General features: G+C 46.3%; 1 protein-coding gene across 2 annotated transcripts in view; it reads right to left on the minus strand.

Moving 5' to 3' along the window:
- Positions 1 to 16,035, minus strand: part of CUL9 (cullin 9) — a 39,931-nt gene that overhangs the window by 7,680 nt on the left and 16,216 nt on the right. For both annotated transcript variants that reach the window (XM_072832936.1, XM_072832935.1), the window contains exons 17-31: positions 15,299 to 15,404; positions 14,924 to 15,019; positions 14,500 to 14,675; positions 13,876 to 14,009; positions 13,356 to 13,535; positions 13,062 to 13,171; positions 12,798 to 12,980; positions 12,493 to 12,653; positions 11,990 to 12,218; positions 11,706 to 11,895; positions 3,656 to 3,801; positions 3,377 to 3,506; positions 3,030 to 3,229; positions 2,321 to 2,571; positions 941 to 1,286 (exon numbers count right to left, since the gene is read on the minus strand). In XM_072832936.1, coding sequence (XP_072689037.1) covers positions 941 to 1,286; positions 2,321 to 2,571; positions 3,030 to 3,229; positions 3,377 to 3,506; positions 3,656 to 3,801; positions 11,706 to 11,895; positions 11,990 to 12,218; positions 12,493 to 12,653; positions 12,798 to 12,980; positions 13,062 to 13,171; positions 13,356 to 13,535; positions 13,876 to 14,009; positions 14,500 to 14,675; positions 14,924 to 15,019; positions 15,299 to 15,404 — 2,638 coding nt within the window. The remainder of the gene's footprint in view (positions 1 to 940; positions 1,287 to 2,320; positions 2,572 to 3,029; positions 3,230 to 3,376; positions 3,507 to 3,655; positions 3,802 to 11,705; positions 11,896 to 11,989; positions 12,219 to 12,492; positions 12,654 to 12,797; positions 12,981 to 13,061; positions 13,172 to 13,355; positions 13,536 to 13,875; positions 14,010 to 14,499; positions 14,676 to 14,923; positions 15,020 to 15,298; positions 15,405 to 16,035) is intronic.

A 16,035-nucleotide genomic window follows, 5' to 3' on the forward strand; every position in this document is an offset into this window, starting at 1 on the left:
AGCCTGCCTTTGGCTCAGGGCATGATCCTGGAGTCCTAGGATTGAGTCCCATGTCAGGCTCCCTACATGGGGCCTGCTTCTCCCTCTGCCTGTGTCTCTGCCCCTCTCTCTCTCTCTCTGTGTAGTCTCTCATGAATAAATAAATAAAATATTTTTAAAAATAAAAAATAAAAATAAAAATAAATCAAAATTTTAAAAATGGAAAAAGAAATAAAATAAAGCTCCACATGCCTGGGTTTCACCTTGAGATTTTGATTTAATCAGTCTGGGTTACAGTTGAGCAGGATGATTCTTTTTTCTTTTTTTTTTTTTTTAAGGTGGGGGAAGAGGCAGAGAGAGAATCCCAGACTCCATGCCTAGCATGGAGCCCAATGTGGGGCTCTATCTCACAACCCTGAGATCATGACCTGAGCCAAAATCAAGTGCTGGATGCTCAACTGACTGAGCCACCCAGGCAATTGGAACATAAGGATTTTTATTTTTACTTATTTTCATTTTTTAGATTTTAATTATTTATGTGAGAGAGAGAGCATGGGCAAGGGGAAAGGACAGAGGGAAGGGGAAAAGCATATTCCTGGCTGAGCAGGGAGCCCGACATGGGGCTCAATCCTAGGACCCTGAGGTGAAGGTAGATGCTTAACTGACTGAGCCACCCAGGTGCCCTGCATGAGGATTTTTAAAAGCTTCCAGTGATTATAATATGCAGCAAAGTTTTAGAACCACTGATACATATTGCTGGATCCTAACAACCACTCCTTGGAGTGTGTTGAGGCTGGTGGCACCACTTACAGATGACAAAACTGGTTTCAGAGGGACTAAGAGGTTTGTCCGACATTGCCCAGGCTGGGAAATGGCAGTGGTGGAGTACAACCCCAGGCCTGCCAAGGAATTGTGTTTAAGGTGGAAAGCCAAGGGCAGGAGAGAAGCAGATGGGCCTCACCTTACAGCAGTAGTGCATGCAGCAGAGAGAGGGCAAGTCTTCGTCGGGCTCCAGTGGGCTGACACAGACAGGGCAATGGTCAGGACGTGCAGGGGCAGCCTGGGCCTGGGGTACACATAGCCCGGCTGCCAGCAACAGTGGCTCGGGGTTATCACTGTAGCTCTGCAGCAGCTGTTCAGCACCCCAGTGGGAGTGAGCCAAAAGGTGCTGAGCCACATCTGGCTCTAGGTTCAGGGTCTCCTGCACCTGCCGTACCGTCTGCTCCATCAACCCTTCTACCTCCTGGGGGCTCATGGTGCGGCCTGCAGGCAGCTGGAGAGATGCCAGGGCAGCTACAGCTTCTGGGCTTGAGGTGAGAGAAGAGGCAGCAATCAGACTCCCTGCACTGCTAATCCACCAAATGAACCCCACCTTGGCCCTCAGCTCCCCACTTGTGCACCCCGTGTGTGCTTAACCGACCTAATGATAACCACCTAAATCTATGGTCAGAGCACTGCTCTCCACAGAAGCACCTGTAAGTAAGGGGTGAGGCTGCCTGTCATAGAGATTTGGGGCACTCCAGGAATCTGGTGGGCAGGGATCAGGACACTAACTGACCCGCAAGGGATAGGATAATCCCTCTGTAAACCCCACCCCCAACACCAGCCATTCATCTGGTGAGAAACAGGAATCTACAGCCTTACTACTCAAAGTATGGGCCAAGGACCAGCAGCGTAAGTATCACAGGGAAGCTCTACCGCATCAGGATCTGCATTTTAATGAGATCCCCACGTGATGTGTATGCAAGTGATTCCTCTAGAGAACTCACTTTACACCCAGGGCAAGTGGCAGGCATAAAAATGGTGCTATAACAACTTCTGGTGAACTGGATGTGATGTAAACAGTTTTTTTTTGGGGGGGGGGGCAGCTAATTAGAGGGATCCTATGACATATTCCTCTGTAGAGCAGGCTTCTTGGAAACTAGAGTTAGCACATTCCACTGAGCAGAGTGTGTCATTAGCACTCAATACATATCTGTGTGATATTTCATTTTTGCTTTGAATGAGAGAGATCTATCTATACAGGAGCTTATGTGTCCCGGTCCCTTGCCTAAGAGCTGGCTCGAGGAGGGGAGGGTGGGGACAGCCAGACCTGTGATTAGGAAGGCAGCGAAGGGGGTGACGGTGCTAATTGGGGGGGATGAGGACTAGTGGAGAAACCAGAGAGGCAGGGAAAATGGGGTGAGACAATGAAAGAAATGAAACATTTTTCCATGGAAGGGCCTGACTTTGGCATGAAAACTCCTCCTGTGTCACTGCAGGGCCATCTGTCCTGAGGAACCTGTCCCTCCCGCCTGGCTTGAAGCCCTTGCAGCAGGGGGACAGAACAGAGGATGGCTACCTAGGCTTGGAAGTCTTGGTGGTCTGGTTGCCACAGAAGGGGACTTCGGCCTGACCCCGGCAAGGCCCCGTAGGCTCTGGGGTGGCATACATCAGGATTTGGGGCCGGTCATCGCGCCGTTCCACGTAGCCCTGGCCCAGGAGATGCAGGATACAAGAGAGGACATCTGTGCTGGTACAGGCCACACCTCCCACCACAGTGCGGCCCAGGCTTCCGGGGGGATTTGGACCCTTCTGCCAGGCCTCCAGCACCTGGATGGGAGAAGAGGCAATAGGCTGGCCACTTTTACCTAGAGGAGCTAGCCTGCCTGGATTCAAGGCTCAGCTCCCCCACCTTCTAGCTGTGTGACTATGGGTAAGTTACTGACTCTCATACCTCACTTTTCTTATCTGTCAATGGGAATACGGTAATAACACATAATAATAATAGCACCACCATTACCTATCCCAGAAGATCGCTGTGAGGATTAAATGACTTAATCATGCAAACTCTTGGAATAGGGTCTGGCACATGGTGAACACTCATGTCTTATCTCTACTTTCTGTCTAACTAAGTGCCCTGTCAGGAAGGGAAAACTCAGAACGAAATGTCACTCTATGAGGTCTCATACTGAGAGAGTTTACCTTCCTTTGTGATGATCCCTGGTGCTAAGCCCCAACCCTGAGCCTGACTCTCTCCCTCCCCTAACTTCATGGTCCCCTCTGCCTACCAGACAAACCAGCTGATCAATATGGAGGCCCTTTTCCCCATGGGCTTTGAGAATACGGACAAGAAGACAGCTCAAGAGGTTCCTCTTCTGTTCCAGAGTTCGGCCCTCATCCTTCTCTACATTCAGGTATGTCTGGGGAGGAATCAGCCACAGGGCCTCCCCACGGTGCTGGGGCCCAGGTGTCCGAAGCCGCAGCACACCTGGAACTCACTCCCAGTCAGCACCCAAGGAGGGGGAGGGAAAGGTGAGTGGCGGCAAAGGGGACCCCCTTCATTCCCAACCCTGCACCCACCATGAGGGCCCCACTCTCTAGGAGCATGAGCCCAGCCCAGCCCCCATGGACCTACCCCTATGTGGAAGGTCCTGACCCTCACGCAGGGTCAAAGGGCCATTCTCAGAGGTGAGGGGCAAAAGTGCCTGGAGCAGTAGCTCTGGGGTGAGGTCAGAATTCTTCAGCAGGGTCTCTACAGACACCTCCTGGTGAAGAGGAACAGGGCCAGTTAGGAGTAGATAACAGGGGAAAGGAAAATAAGAGCGGGGGGTGGGAGGATAGAAGAAGGCACAGAGTTTGGGAGAACAGTGACAGGTAGGGGGCAGAGAAGACAGAGGCTAAGGAGCAGAGGCACCTCTGTCTTATTGAAATACAGCAGCAGCCACATCTGCACGGTGGACACGTGCAGAGTCTGGTCCCCAAACCGCAGCTCGGCCCGGCCCAGCCACGTCCACTGCAGCCGCCGATGTGGTCCCATGTCCAGGACTGGATGATTCTGACCTGGGAAAGTGCGAAGGAGAAGAGGAGAGACACAGAGCAGGAGAAACGAGGAGTTAGAGGCTGATACCAGGGTGTACCATCAGTCAAGCTTTGTTCCTGCTAATCTCTGGGGTGGGGGGGGTAGTGACTTGTCAGAAGTGACTTGTCAAGCCCCCAGAGCTTAGCCTCCTCTGTGTCTGCCTCCGTGGTGAGCCACACGTATCTGGAGCCCACCCTCTGCCTCGCCCTGCACAAGGCAGGCTCCATGAAAGAAACACCAGAGAGGAGAGACTCGGGAGCTGGCAGTTTTAAAGACCCCCTAGGCTGCATCTCTTCCTCCTCCGTGTCACAGCTCAGGCAAGGTGAGCCTGGATGTTCACACATACTAGAAAGCAAGGATGCTGTCAAAGGCAGAGACTATAACAAAAGGAGCCTATCTGAGAGGTGCTCTCTGGCCAAAAACAGGACCGTCTGAACATCAAGAAAATAATACCTGTGCTGGACTGAAACACATGAAATGTTTTAAAGTCCATGAGTTCATAATGACATATTTTTTAAAAAAAGACCTCATTCATTATCTTTGGAAGATGCTAGAGAATAAACACATTATTTTGAAAACTCGTTAAAAATAAGGGAGAGGGGATCCCTGGGTGGCGCAGCAGTTTGGCGCCTGCCTTTGGCCCAGGGCGCGATCCTGGAGACCCGGGATCGATTCCCACGTCGGGCTCCTGGTGCATGGAGCCTGCTTCTCCCTCTGCCTGTGTCTCTGCCTCTCTCTCTCTCTCTCTCTCTCTATGTGACTATCATAAATAAATAAATAAGAAAATTAAAAAAAAAATAAGGGAGAGGAGGAGAGAATCAAGCCTGTCCTGTATAAAAACAGTACTTCAGGTAACCAAAAAGTTGCCAAGAGGAAGTTTCTCTTTATAGAGAAAACATTCCAGCTAATATATGAAGAAGGTATGACAAAACTAGAAAGGCACTAGTTTGTAGGCCCGGATGAAATGACAGAGCTAAGCAATGATAATGAATGACTGCTTAATGAAAAGCTGATGGGAAACTATATATAATGGAAATATCAGACTTGCAACATCAAAATCCACTGATCCATCTTAAAACAGCACAGAGAGAGAGAGGTGGATGTAATATGCCTCTTGATGGAAGTACACAATACCACCTATGAAGTGCTCTTGCTCAAGAAATCAGACCCAAGTTGGAATAAATTTCTGTATCTAAGTATCTGTTTTCAGGAAATGAAAGAGCCAGAGGAACAGGCTAGAGGATACCATGTGGATATGGTCAGCAAAATCTGGCCTGTGGACAACTCTGCAGCAAACAACCTAGTTTCCTCCATGAACAATTGCAATGGGGCAAAACGGAAAGCAGAACCTATTAATTAAAGGAGATGAAAGAAATAGCTCAATCAAATGCAGGTGTGGGCTTGGTTGGGCTCCCCATTCAACAAAAAACTAATTTTGAAAACTTGAGAAAATGGGGAGAATACGAACACTTTACTGTTTGATGTTAGGAATTATTATTAATATTTCAAACTTTGGTCACTTTAGTGTCCTTGCTTTTTTTAAAATTTAATTTATTATTATTTTTTTAGTGTCCTTGCTTTTAAAAAGAGAATCCTTATCTTTTAAATTTGAGAGGTAGGGAACGTGGGTGGGGGTACAGGAGAAATGAGATTGGCCATGAATTTACCCACATTGGTACACTGGAGTTAATTTTGCCTACTTTTGTGTACATCAAAAATTTATCATAATAAAAAAAAATTTTAATGAGGTTGAAAGTAAGCCATTCTCAAAAACTGATAAAAATTTCCACCAATACTAGAGACTTCTAAAGGAGATTGGAGATCTCCTTTAGAAAGGAGATTGAGGGGTGGCCCAGTGGTTTAGCGCTACCTTTGGCTGGGGTCGTGATCCTGGAGACCTGGGATCGAGTCCCACATCAGGCTCCCTACATGGAGCCTGCTTCTTCCTCTACCTGTCTCTCTCTCTCTCTCTCTCTCTCTCTGTGTCTCTATGAATAAATAAATGGGAAAGGGAAAGGGAAAGGGAAAGGAGGAAGGAGATTGAGGGGATCCCGGGTGGCTCAGCGGGTTAGCACCGCCTTCAGCCCAGGGCGTGATCCTGGAGTCCCAGGATTGAGTCCCACGTCGGGCTCCCTGAATAGAACCTGCTTCTCCCTCTGCCTGTGTCTCTGCCTCTCTGCTCTCTGTGTTTCTCATGAATAAATAAATAATTTTAAAAAAAAAAGGAGATTGAACTCAGAAAGAAGGATCAAGAGACATCAGGATTAGTGACAGAAGCAACCAGTATGATAGCAAATCTAAACATCAACTGAATAAGACAATAATAATAATAATGACTCTTTGGGAGGTAGAAAAAAAAGATAATCCTAAAATATCAAACAACACTAATAATTAAGATGGGAGTGAGAGCTGGAGTTAAGATTTTCTTTTTTTAATTTTTATTTTTATTTTTTTAAAGATTTTATTTATTTATTCATGAGAGACAGACAGAGAGAGAGGCAGAGACACAGGCAGAGGGAGAAGCAGGCTCCATGCAGGGAGCCTGACGCGGGACTCGATTCCAGGTCTCCAGGATCAGGCCCTGGGCTGAAGGTGGCGCTAAACCACTGAGCCACCGGGGCTGCCGCCTTCTTTATTTTTTTATTTTTTTATTTTTTTTAAAGATTTTATTCATTTACTCGTGAGAGAGACAGAGAGAGAGGCAGAGACATAGGCAGAGGGAGAAGCAGGCTCCCTGCAGGGAACCCAGTGTGGGACTCGATCCCGGATCCCGGGATCATGCTCTGAGCCAAAGGCAGATGCCCAGCCCCTAAGCCACCCAGGCATCCTAGTTAAGATTTTCTATGGTCCTTTTATTGTTCAGGAAGGTGGGAAAGTGATATTAACAAGTCAAACATACAGGTTAAAAACATAAGGGTAACCAACTACAGAATGTGTGGCTTCCAAAACTGGTAGGGACAAAAAAAGGAATTAAAAAAAATCAACTCAGGGGCACCTGGGTGGCTCAGTGGTTGAGTGACTGCCTTTGGCTCAGGTCATGATCCAGGGGCCCTGGGATCAAATCCCACATCAGGATCCCTGCAGGGAGCCTGCTTTTCCCTCTGCCTGTCTCTGCCTCTCTCTGTCTCTCATGAATAAATAAATAAATTCTCAAAAAAAAAAAAATCAATCCAAAAGAAGAGGGAAAAAATGCACAAAAACCCAAGGTAGAAACATATCTATAAAGGTGTTCTATTTATTATTTTTTTAACTGTACATGTTTTATATATTCTTTTTTAATATATATTCTTTTGTATATATGAAATAACTAAAATTTAAAATTATAAGAAGGGTAAACTAAAAGGTAAGAGCGTAGCAATAACAACCAAATATAACATTACTCATAATAATTATAAAGAGGCTAAAATCGACAACTCAAAAGGAGAAATTATTAGGTTGAATAAAAAACACATTCTAAGTATTTACAAGACACATGCCTAAAATAAGAGCATGGTGAAGTTAAAAAGTAAATGATACGGAGGGAAATTCTAATGAGACCAGAATATAGGCATGGTTTTGAAGTATCTCCCCAACAGATTGCTTATTAACAGTGCAAGGGAGAAAATAGTGGGAAATCAAACAAACTCTTGATCAGGTTGTCAAAATTCACATCACAAAAGAGGAGCAGAAGGAAATTGTGTGCTTCTAAATGAAACACACAGAGGACATAATGTTACTTACTTTGGATTCTGACCCAGAATGCATAACCTGACAAATTTTAAAGGAAGAACGTTTAGAAAATTTTAAATGATTATATTCTCCAAAGGTGTCAATGTTGTAAAAGACAAAGAAAGGCTGAGGAATTGTTCCACATTAAGGAGACTAGAGACATAACAACTAAATATAATACATGATTCTAGACTGGATGCTGTCCTAGACTAAAAAATAACAGACATTACGGAATCACTTGACAAAACTGGAATGTGACAAATAGATTAAAGTTATTACACTGGAGTGCCTGGGTGGCTCAGTCAGTACAGTGTCTGCCTTTAGCTCAGGTCATGATCTCAGGGTCCTAGGATGATCCCCACATTGGGCTCCCTGCTCAGCAGGGAGTCTGCTTCTCCCTCTGTCCCTCCCCTGCTCGTGCTTTCTCTCTCTAAAATAAACATCTTTCAAAATAAATAAAGTTATTATACCAAAGTTAAAATTTTGAAACTGATAAATGAACTATTATTATATACAAGAACACTATGATTCTTCAAAAATATATATTCAAATATTTAGAGGCAACGGGCTAGCATATATGCAATTTACTCACACTGGTTCAGGAAAAAAATGTGTGTATGTGTGTGTGTATCCATACATAACATATATACATTTTATTAATGTATATATACACAAAGAGCAAATGATAAAAGCAAATGGGGCAAAGTGTTAACAAAAGGTAAACTTGGATAAAAAGTATATGAGTGTTCTTGGGGTATCTTGGTGGCTTAGTCAGTTAAGTATCTGCCTTTACTCAGATTGCTCAGGGTATGATCTCAGGCTCCCTGTTTAGCGGGGACTTTGCTTCTTCCTCTCCCTCTGCCTCCCTCTGCCCCTCTAGCTCGTGCTCTCTCTCAAATAAATAATATATACTTTTAAAGAGTATGTAAGTGTTCTTTGTATTATTCTTATAATTATTCTGTAAATTTGAAATTATTTCCAAATTAAAAAAAATTTAAATAAAAGGATAACTGAATTGCCCACCTAAAATGGTTAAAATGGAGGGGCACCTGGTTGGTTCAGTTAGTGGAGCACATGACTCTTGATCTCAAGGTTGTAAAGTTCAAGCCTCACATTGGGTGTAGAGATTACTTAAAAATAAAATCTTAAAAAATGGTTAAAATGGCAAATTTTGTTATTCATATTTTAACACAAAAGAAATCTAAAAGAATTATCAGTTTGAGATCCCTGGGTGGCGCAGCGGTTTGGCGCCTGCCTTTGGCCCGGGGCGCGATCCTGGAGACCCGGGATCGAGTCCCACATCAGGCTCCCGGTGCATGGAGCCTGCTTCTCCCTCTGCCTGTGTCTCTGCCTCTCTCTCTCTCTCTCTCTGTGACTATCATAAATAAATTTTAAAAAAATTTAAAAAAATTAAAAAAAAAAAAAAAAAAAGAATTTCAGTTTCCCCCAACAAAAAGGATAGAAAGAGATACTCTAGAAAAACACTAACAAAGAAAACAGGTATAATATTAACACCAGAAAAAAAAAAAAAAAAAAAAAAAGACTTTGAGGACACCTGGGTGGCTGAGCAATTAAGCGTCTACCTTTGGCTCAGGGTGTGATCCCGGAATTCAGGGATGAGTCCCACATGGGGCTCCCTGCATGGAGCCTGCTTCTCCCTCTGCCTGTGTCTCTGCCTCTCTCTCTGTGTCTCTCATGAATAAATAAATAAAATCTTTGCAAAAAAAAAAAAAAACAGACTTTGAGAGAATAAGCTTTACTAGAAAGAAAGATCATTTCATAATAATAAAGTTTAAATTAACTATGAAGATTTTATTTATTTTTTTTTTAATTTTTTTTTTTTTTTATGATAGTCACAGAGAGAGAGAGAGAGAGAGAGAGGCAGAGACACAGGCAGAGGGAGAAGCAGGCTCCATGCACTGGGAGCCCGATGTGGGATTCGATCCCGGGTCTCCAGGATCGCGCCCTAGGCCGAAGGCAGGCGCCAAACCGCTGCGCCACCTAGGGATCCCAACTATGAAGATTTTAAACCTGCATAGTCCATTATGGTAGCCATATGTGGCTATTTAAACTGGTTAAAGTAAATAAAATTAAATACTCAATTCCTCAATTGAACTAGTCACATTTCAGCCACAAATGGCCATCATGCCGAAGAATACAGAAAATAACTCTTCCATCACTGTAGAAAGTTCTACTGGACAACACTATTAAATGATTTTAAGTTTTTTTTTTAAAGTAACTTTTTTTTTTTTTTTAAGATTTTACTTATTTATTCATGAGAGACACACACAGAGAGAGAGGCAGAGACACAAGCAGAGGGAAAAGCAGGCTCCATGCGGGGAGCCTGACGTGGGACTCAATCCCGGGACTCCAGGATCACACCCTGGGCTGAAGGCGGCGTTAAACCGCTGAGCCACCCGGGCTGCCCCTGATTTAAATTTTTTTTTTTTATTTTAAATTTTTATCTAAACTTTATTTTATTTTTTAAAAAGATTTTACTTATTTACTAGAGAGAGAGAGAGCACGCAAGGTGAGGTGGGGGAGCAGAGGGAGAAGGACAAGCAAATTCTCTACTGAGCATGGAGCCCAACATAGGGCTGGCTGAATCTCATGACCCCAAGATCATGACCTGAGCCAAAAACCAAGAGTCAGATACGTAACTGAGTCTCCCAGATGCCCCTATCTAAACATTTTATTTTTTAGAGAGAGAGAGAGAGAGAGATAACGTGTGAGGAGGGAGGGGCAGAGGGGGAGAGAGAATCTTAAGGCTCAACACCCAGCATGGAGCCCAATGAGGGGCTCAGTCTCACGACCCTGAGATCATGACCTGAGCCAAAATCAAGAGTCAGACATTTAACTGACTGAGCCATCCAGGTGTCCCTAAACTTTCATCTAATATCATAGTCAAAAATATATAAAGCAAAGATGACCTGATGAAAAGTTTAAAAATTCACTATTACAATGACAGATCTTAATATACCTCTCTCAGTAATAGATCAAGCAGACAAAAATGCGTAAGGTTACAGCAGATTTGAACAGTACAATTAACAAAGTCAATTTAGTGGAATGTGCAGAAGCCCGTAACCAGCAGCTGAAGAATACAACATTTTTAATCACACATGGAACCCTTACAAAATCTGACCAGCTAGTAGGCCATAAAGGAGGTCTCAAGACATTGCAAAGATTCAGAATCACAGAAACCACGTTCTTTAGCCACAATGAACCAAAGGGATTGAAATCTAAAACAAAAAGATAACTAAACGAAGAAAAACTGGTTTGGGAATTTTAAAATATACTCCTAAAAAACTAACAGATCAAAGTAGAAATAATAATGGAAACTGGAAAAAAAAAAGAATGGAAACTGGAAAATTCTTAGAACTAAAAACATACTAAATGCTCACACATTGCATAATAAAAACTTAGGCAACATCCCAAATGTCCATCAACAGCAGAAAGGGTAAATATATTCATACAATGGAAAGGAATCAGCAATACAAGGAACAAAATAATGATAAAACTGACAACCTGGGTAGTCCTCACAGACATTACACCCACTGAAAGAAACCTGACACAGAATATATAACCAATTATCCCATTTATATGATGTTCAAATACAGGCAAGAATCTATGGTGATAAAAGGAAGAATAATGGTTTCTCTTGGAAGAGTTTACTAACTAGAAAGCGACATGAAGGAGGAAGTCTTCTGGGGTGCTGGAAATGCTCTAGATGGTGGTTATGGGAGTCTGTGTGTATATAAAATTCATTAAGTCATAATTAAGACTGTACTTTACCAAAAACTAAGTATAACTCACAAAAAACCAATCTTAAGAAAAATCCCACAAAACTCAAACCAAATGCAGCTAAAGCAATGTTGAGAGGAAAAAGAATAGCCTCAAATATTGACTAGGAAAGAAGTCTGAAAAGAGTAAAAATTAGGTAAGCATAGAATTCAAAGTTAAAAAAAGAAAAAGAACAAATTCATACAAAAGTGAAGGTAATGATGAAAGAAATTAAAAAAGATCTAACCCACTTCTTCCCCCTTCCCTAGGACACTACTGTCCCTAGAGACTATTTTTCTTTATGTCTATGCATTCCTGTCCACAGGTCCTCTTCCTCTTTTCTCCTGCCACCCCAAATCTCACCCCAATCTCCAATTGCCTGTCCCTATCTCCTCACTCTGGCTGTAGAAATTGGAGAAGCGGTCAAGGGCATCACAGAATTCAGTGGGAAGGCACTTTCTGGGATGGTACAGGTAGCAGAGTGGGGAGACCGGCCAGCAGCGTGGTGACAGGACCAATATGGAAACTGTTGGACTCGAATCTTCGATAAATAGTTCTTTCTCAGCCTCTTCTTCCTCTGCTTCCTCCTGAGAGACAGAAGGATTTCAAGGGCTCTTGGGCTCCCTTCTTTAGTCTAGTCTTTTGCTCTCCTATTCTCCCACTCATTTCCCTTGCCCTTACCTCTTCTTCTTCCAGGCCCTGTTCCTCCTCATTCTCCTGCTCCAAGAGCAGCTTGTCAAGCCGCTGGAGCTGAAAGAGGTGGAACTGGTGCTGTAGCTCCTCAGAGGTGCTCAGGCTCCGCAGCATCTGCTGGGGGAGGCGGTTGGGGAAGCAGAGGCCAATCTGCTCCAGCACAGCCCCCTCCAGCCAGCTCGAGCCCAAGCTCAGGAGACGATCTGCCATGTAGTGCCTGCAGCACACACAGAGCAGGCGAGCCTCAGTGTGGACGCTGGGCCCGGGTCCTGCCTCCCCCTCCAGAACATAGGTTCCTCTGTTGCAGCAGGCCTGAGTCACAGGCCCTGTCTCCCCTCTTCTTCCCTACTCTCTTTCCACCAGCCATGGCCATCTCCGTATCTTAATCTTTCCTCTTCACTGCCTCCACCCCATCTTCCCTCCAAGATTCAAATCTTCACCCTCTCCAGATTCTAGGCCTCCCCTTCCCTACCTCTCAGACCTGTACTCACTGATAGAAGTGTTCAAAAGTAGTGGCCAACTCTAGGCCAGAAAGGACCATGATGGGCTCCAGGTGCTGCTGAAGCCGCCCCAGCATCTCCACTCCAGTGGCTCCACCAACCAAGCCACCCTGGATCTGCTGGTCGATATGCCTGGCAAACTGCTCACTTATCTGGGGGGGCAACAGAAAGGGGACTGGCCAAGCATGAAGAGGGAGTGGAGCAGTGGAAAGTGGGGAGTGAGAAGAGGTGAAAGACAGAGAAAGAGGAGAGCTCACTTCAGGTAACTGGCTGACTAGGAGGCTGGTGGTACTCACGTGGGCAGCAGTGAGGAAGGACTGCTGTAGCAAGGCACCGGAGAAGCCACTGCGCAGAGCGAGTGTGAAGGCTGCCCGAGGCCCAAAGAGCTCTGAACCTGCTCTCTGCAAGTGCTCATAGAGCTTACAGTAACGAGGCACAAAGTCAGGGGCCCTCCAGGCTGCTGCCAGGAACCTGCTGACCTGAGGAAGGAGGAGAAGTAACAATAGCTGCAGTAGCCTAGCAGCCCCGTTCCGCCTCAGACTACAGCTTCCTTGACTCACCTGCTCCTGCACCACACTCAGCCAGCACTGGGTTATGTTCCTCAGGCTGCTGCTTGGAAGAGCTGGTGAGGGCCCAGGGCTCCGATCCCGGACCTTACTGTTCTTACCGACTGCGGAAACAGGGCAAGGGAAGCGGCTTTGTTTCAGCCCCTGAGTGAACCTAAGGGTCTTGGGTACCGACCTCTGGAAAGGCCCAGAGCAGAGCAGTCGGAAAGAGTAAGATCCAAGATGGGGAGGAGCCAGGTACCACCACTGCCCAGGTTTTTAGCTGAACAGGCCATTGCTGGGACTTACTCGGCCGAGTGGATGGCTCAGGAGAAGGCCCGGGGGGAGGTTCTACATGCACCAGCAAATGACAAAGGCGACGAACTCGAGAGGCAAATGATGCTGCTCGATTCACGGGGTTCTGAGAGCTCTCCCTTTGCTCCAAGTACTGATCCAATAGCCATCCCAGGGAGCTCACCCCTTCTGGATCTAAAAGAAGATAGGTCAGAAACAGGTGATGGGAAATAGGGAGACAGGAAGCCCAGGAAGAGGAGAGAGAAGGCCCAATTACACAGAAAGGCCTGGGAGGCAGACAGGCCGAGGCTCACTTTACCTGGAGTCTGGGGGTGTGCTAACAGGGTAGGGGTGGGGTGGAGGAGAAGATTCAAATACTAGAGGCTCAAGGAGCAGTCCCTAGGGCAGGAAGGAGAGAAACACTGAGGCGATAGGCCTTTGGGGATAAAGACAGGGACCAAGAGAATCAACTCAGGTGATCCCTGGGAATAATTATAAGGGGCTGGTTAGTGGGGCCCAGGGTCAGGATGGTTACCGGGGGAGGTGATGTTCTGCACCAGGGGGCTGACCAGGGCCTCCCAGCAGGTCTTGCCCAGTGCTTGGGCAGCCTCGTCATCAGGGAGGAAGCGATCAGCAAAATTCTGCTCATGGCGCAGAACCCTGTTGAGTCTGGGAAGAAGGAGTATGTGGTCAAGACTTTAAGGCACAGGTCTCTCTGAGGCCTCCACTCAAGTGTCATCAGCTCCCACTCTCACTATGGTTGGCTCCCTAACCAGCTTGCTGACATAAGCACACGTGTCACCTCTGTGACACTCCCCTTATGTCCTGGCTGCCGCTTTACCTTTCAGACTCCTGCAGAAGTCTCCCACCACCTACATTTTTAAAAATTTTATTTATTTATTTGAGAGAGAGAGAGAGAGAGAGTGGAGAGAGGGAGAAAGAACCTGAAGCAGATGCCGCACAGAACACAGAGCCCAACGTGGGGCTTGATCACCTAATGGTGAGACCATGACCTGAGCCAAAACCAAGAGTCAGATGCTCAACCAATTGAGTCATCCAGGTGCCCCTCCCACTGCCTACTTCTTAACAGTGTCCTCCTACTATATTAACCTCTCCTCCCTCCCATCAACCTGGCCAGCCCACTGCCTGCTCCACCCACCGGGGACAGAGCTGGAGGAGGCGCTTGCGGTCCTCTGCTATGTCCCGGCTCCAGGCTTGTGCCCGAATGGTATAGAAGAGACATGTACGGCGACACAGCTGCTCCCGGAATAGTGGCCAGAAAGTGGGCTTGGGGCCCAGGACCTCCACACCTCGAACCCGGGTGTCGATGCCGCCCTGTAACATGCACAGACTTGTCTATTACCTTAGCCACCCAGCCAACAAGCACTGAAGAAAAAAAAAAAAAAAAAGAGCCAGGCCTCATGCCCTGAGTTCCCTGGAGATACTCAAACTCAACAGGCTCCTAGGCCATCCCCAAGAAGATGTGTGGCCTGAGCCTGGCACGCAAATGCTGGGTAATGCAATCACTATGAAGACCCTATGCTACCCCATGATCCCCAGCCCGGCCTCTCCCCTAACCCTACCTGCTGGCAGCGCTTTATGCGGATCTGGATGATGGGCCAGAAACGGTTCAGGTTCTCCAGGAGGATCACCCGGCTGGCGGAGGGCATCACATTGACCTGATGGGGTAGGGGAGGAGAAAGAACTATCACCTCCAGAAGTGGGGCTGGAGGAACTACTGACAGCAACCAAATCCTGTGACAGTGTGTGCTCTTTACTTCTGTCCTAAACCCATGGAACCACGCAAATTTGCATGCTGAGCTCTGCTCTCACTGCTTAGGAGGCAAAGCCTGCCTGGGGAAAGGAACATGGGAATCTCCCAGGGACTGGATCCTTCCCAGGAGGTCCTGGGATAGAAAGATGGGGAGTAAGGTCAAGAGGGGCACCAGGGTCCCCACCGTGTTGAGCTCAGTGCTGATGCAGCTGGCACTGTCACCTCCGAACACCACCACCCTTGCCGGCATGTAACTTGAGTCCTCACTGGCCACGAGCAAAGTCAGCTGCCTGGGAGAGGAAAAACAATCATTTAGACCTGGGGCCTTGGTCTTTGTTCAAAATGACTTCAACCTGGGCAGCCTCGGTGGTGCAGCGGTTTAGTGCTGCCTACAGCCCAGGGTGTGATCCTGGGGAGCCAGGATCGAGTCCCACCTCAGGCTCCCTGCATGGAACCTGCTTCTCCCTCTGCCTGTCTCTCCCTCTCTATCGCTCATGAATAGATAAATAAAAAATTTTTTAAAAAATGACTTCAACCCACTACTTCCTCCTCAGACCCCCATCCCGCTGCCTCCTTAAGTGTTAGTCTTCCCCAGAGCCTCTGCTCTATCTTCCATCAAAGTGACTTTATTTAAAATCATAGTTTCAGGATGCCTGGATGGCTCGGTGGTTGAGTGTCTGCCTTCAGGAACAGCGTAATCCTGGGGTCCTGAGATTGAGTCCCACATCAGGCTCCCCACAGAGAGCCTGCTTCTATCTCTGCTTCTTTCTGTGTCTCTCATGAATAAATAAAATCTTTTAAAAAAGAAAAAAAAAAAAACACCATAGTTTCAACCAAAAACCAATTCCCTAATGACTCCAAATCCACATCTCTACCCTAGATGGCTCCTCTCAGCTTTCATGCTGTGTACCCAGCAGACGT

Source organism: Canis lupus, chromosome 7 (genome assembly GCF_048164855.1).
Source record: "Canis lupus baileyi chromosome 7, mCanLup2.hap1, whole genome shotgun sequence".
Taxonomy (NCBI): domain Eukaryota; kingdom Metazoa; phylum Chordata; class Mammalia; order Carnivora; family Canidae; genus Canis; species Canis lupus.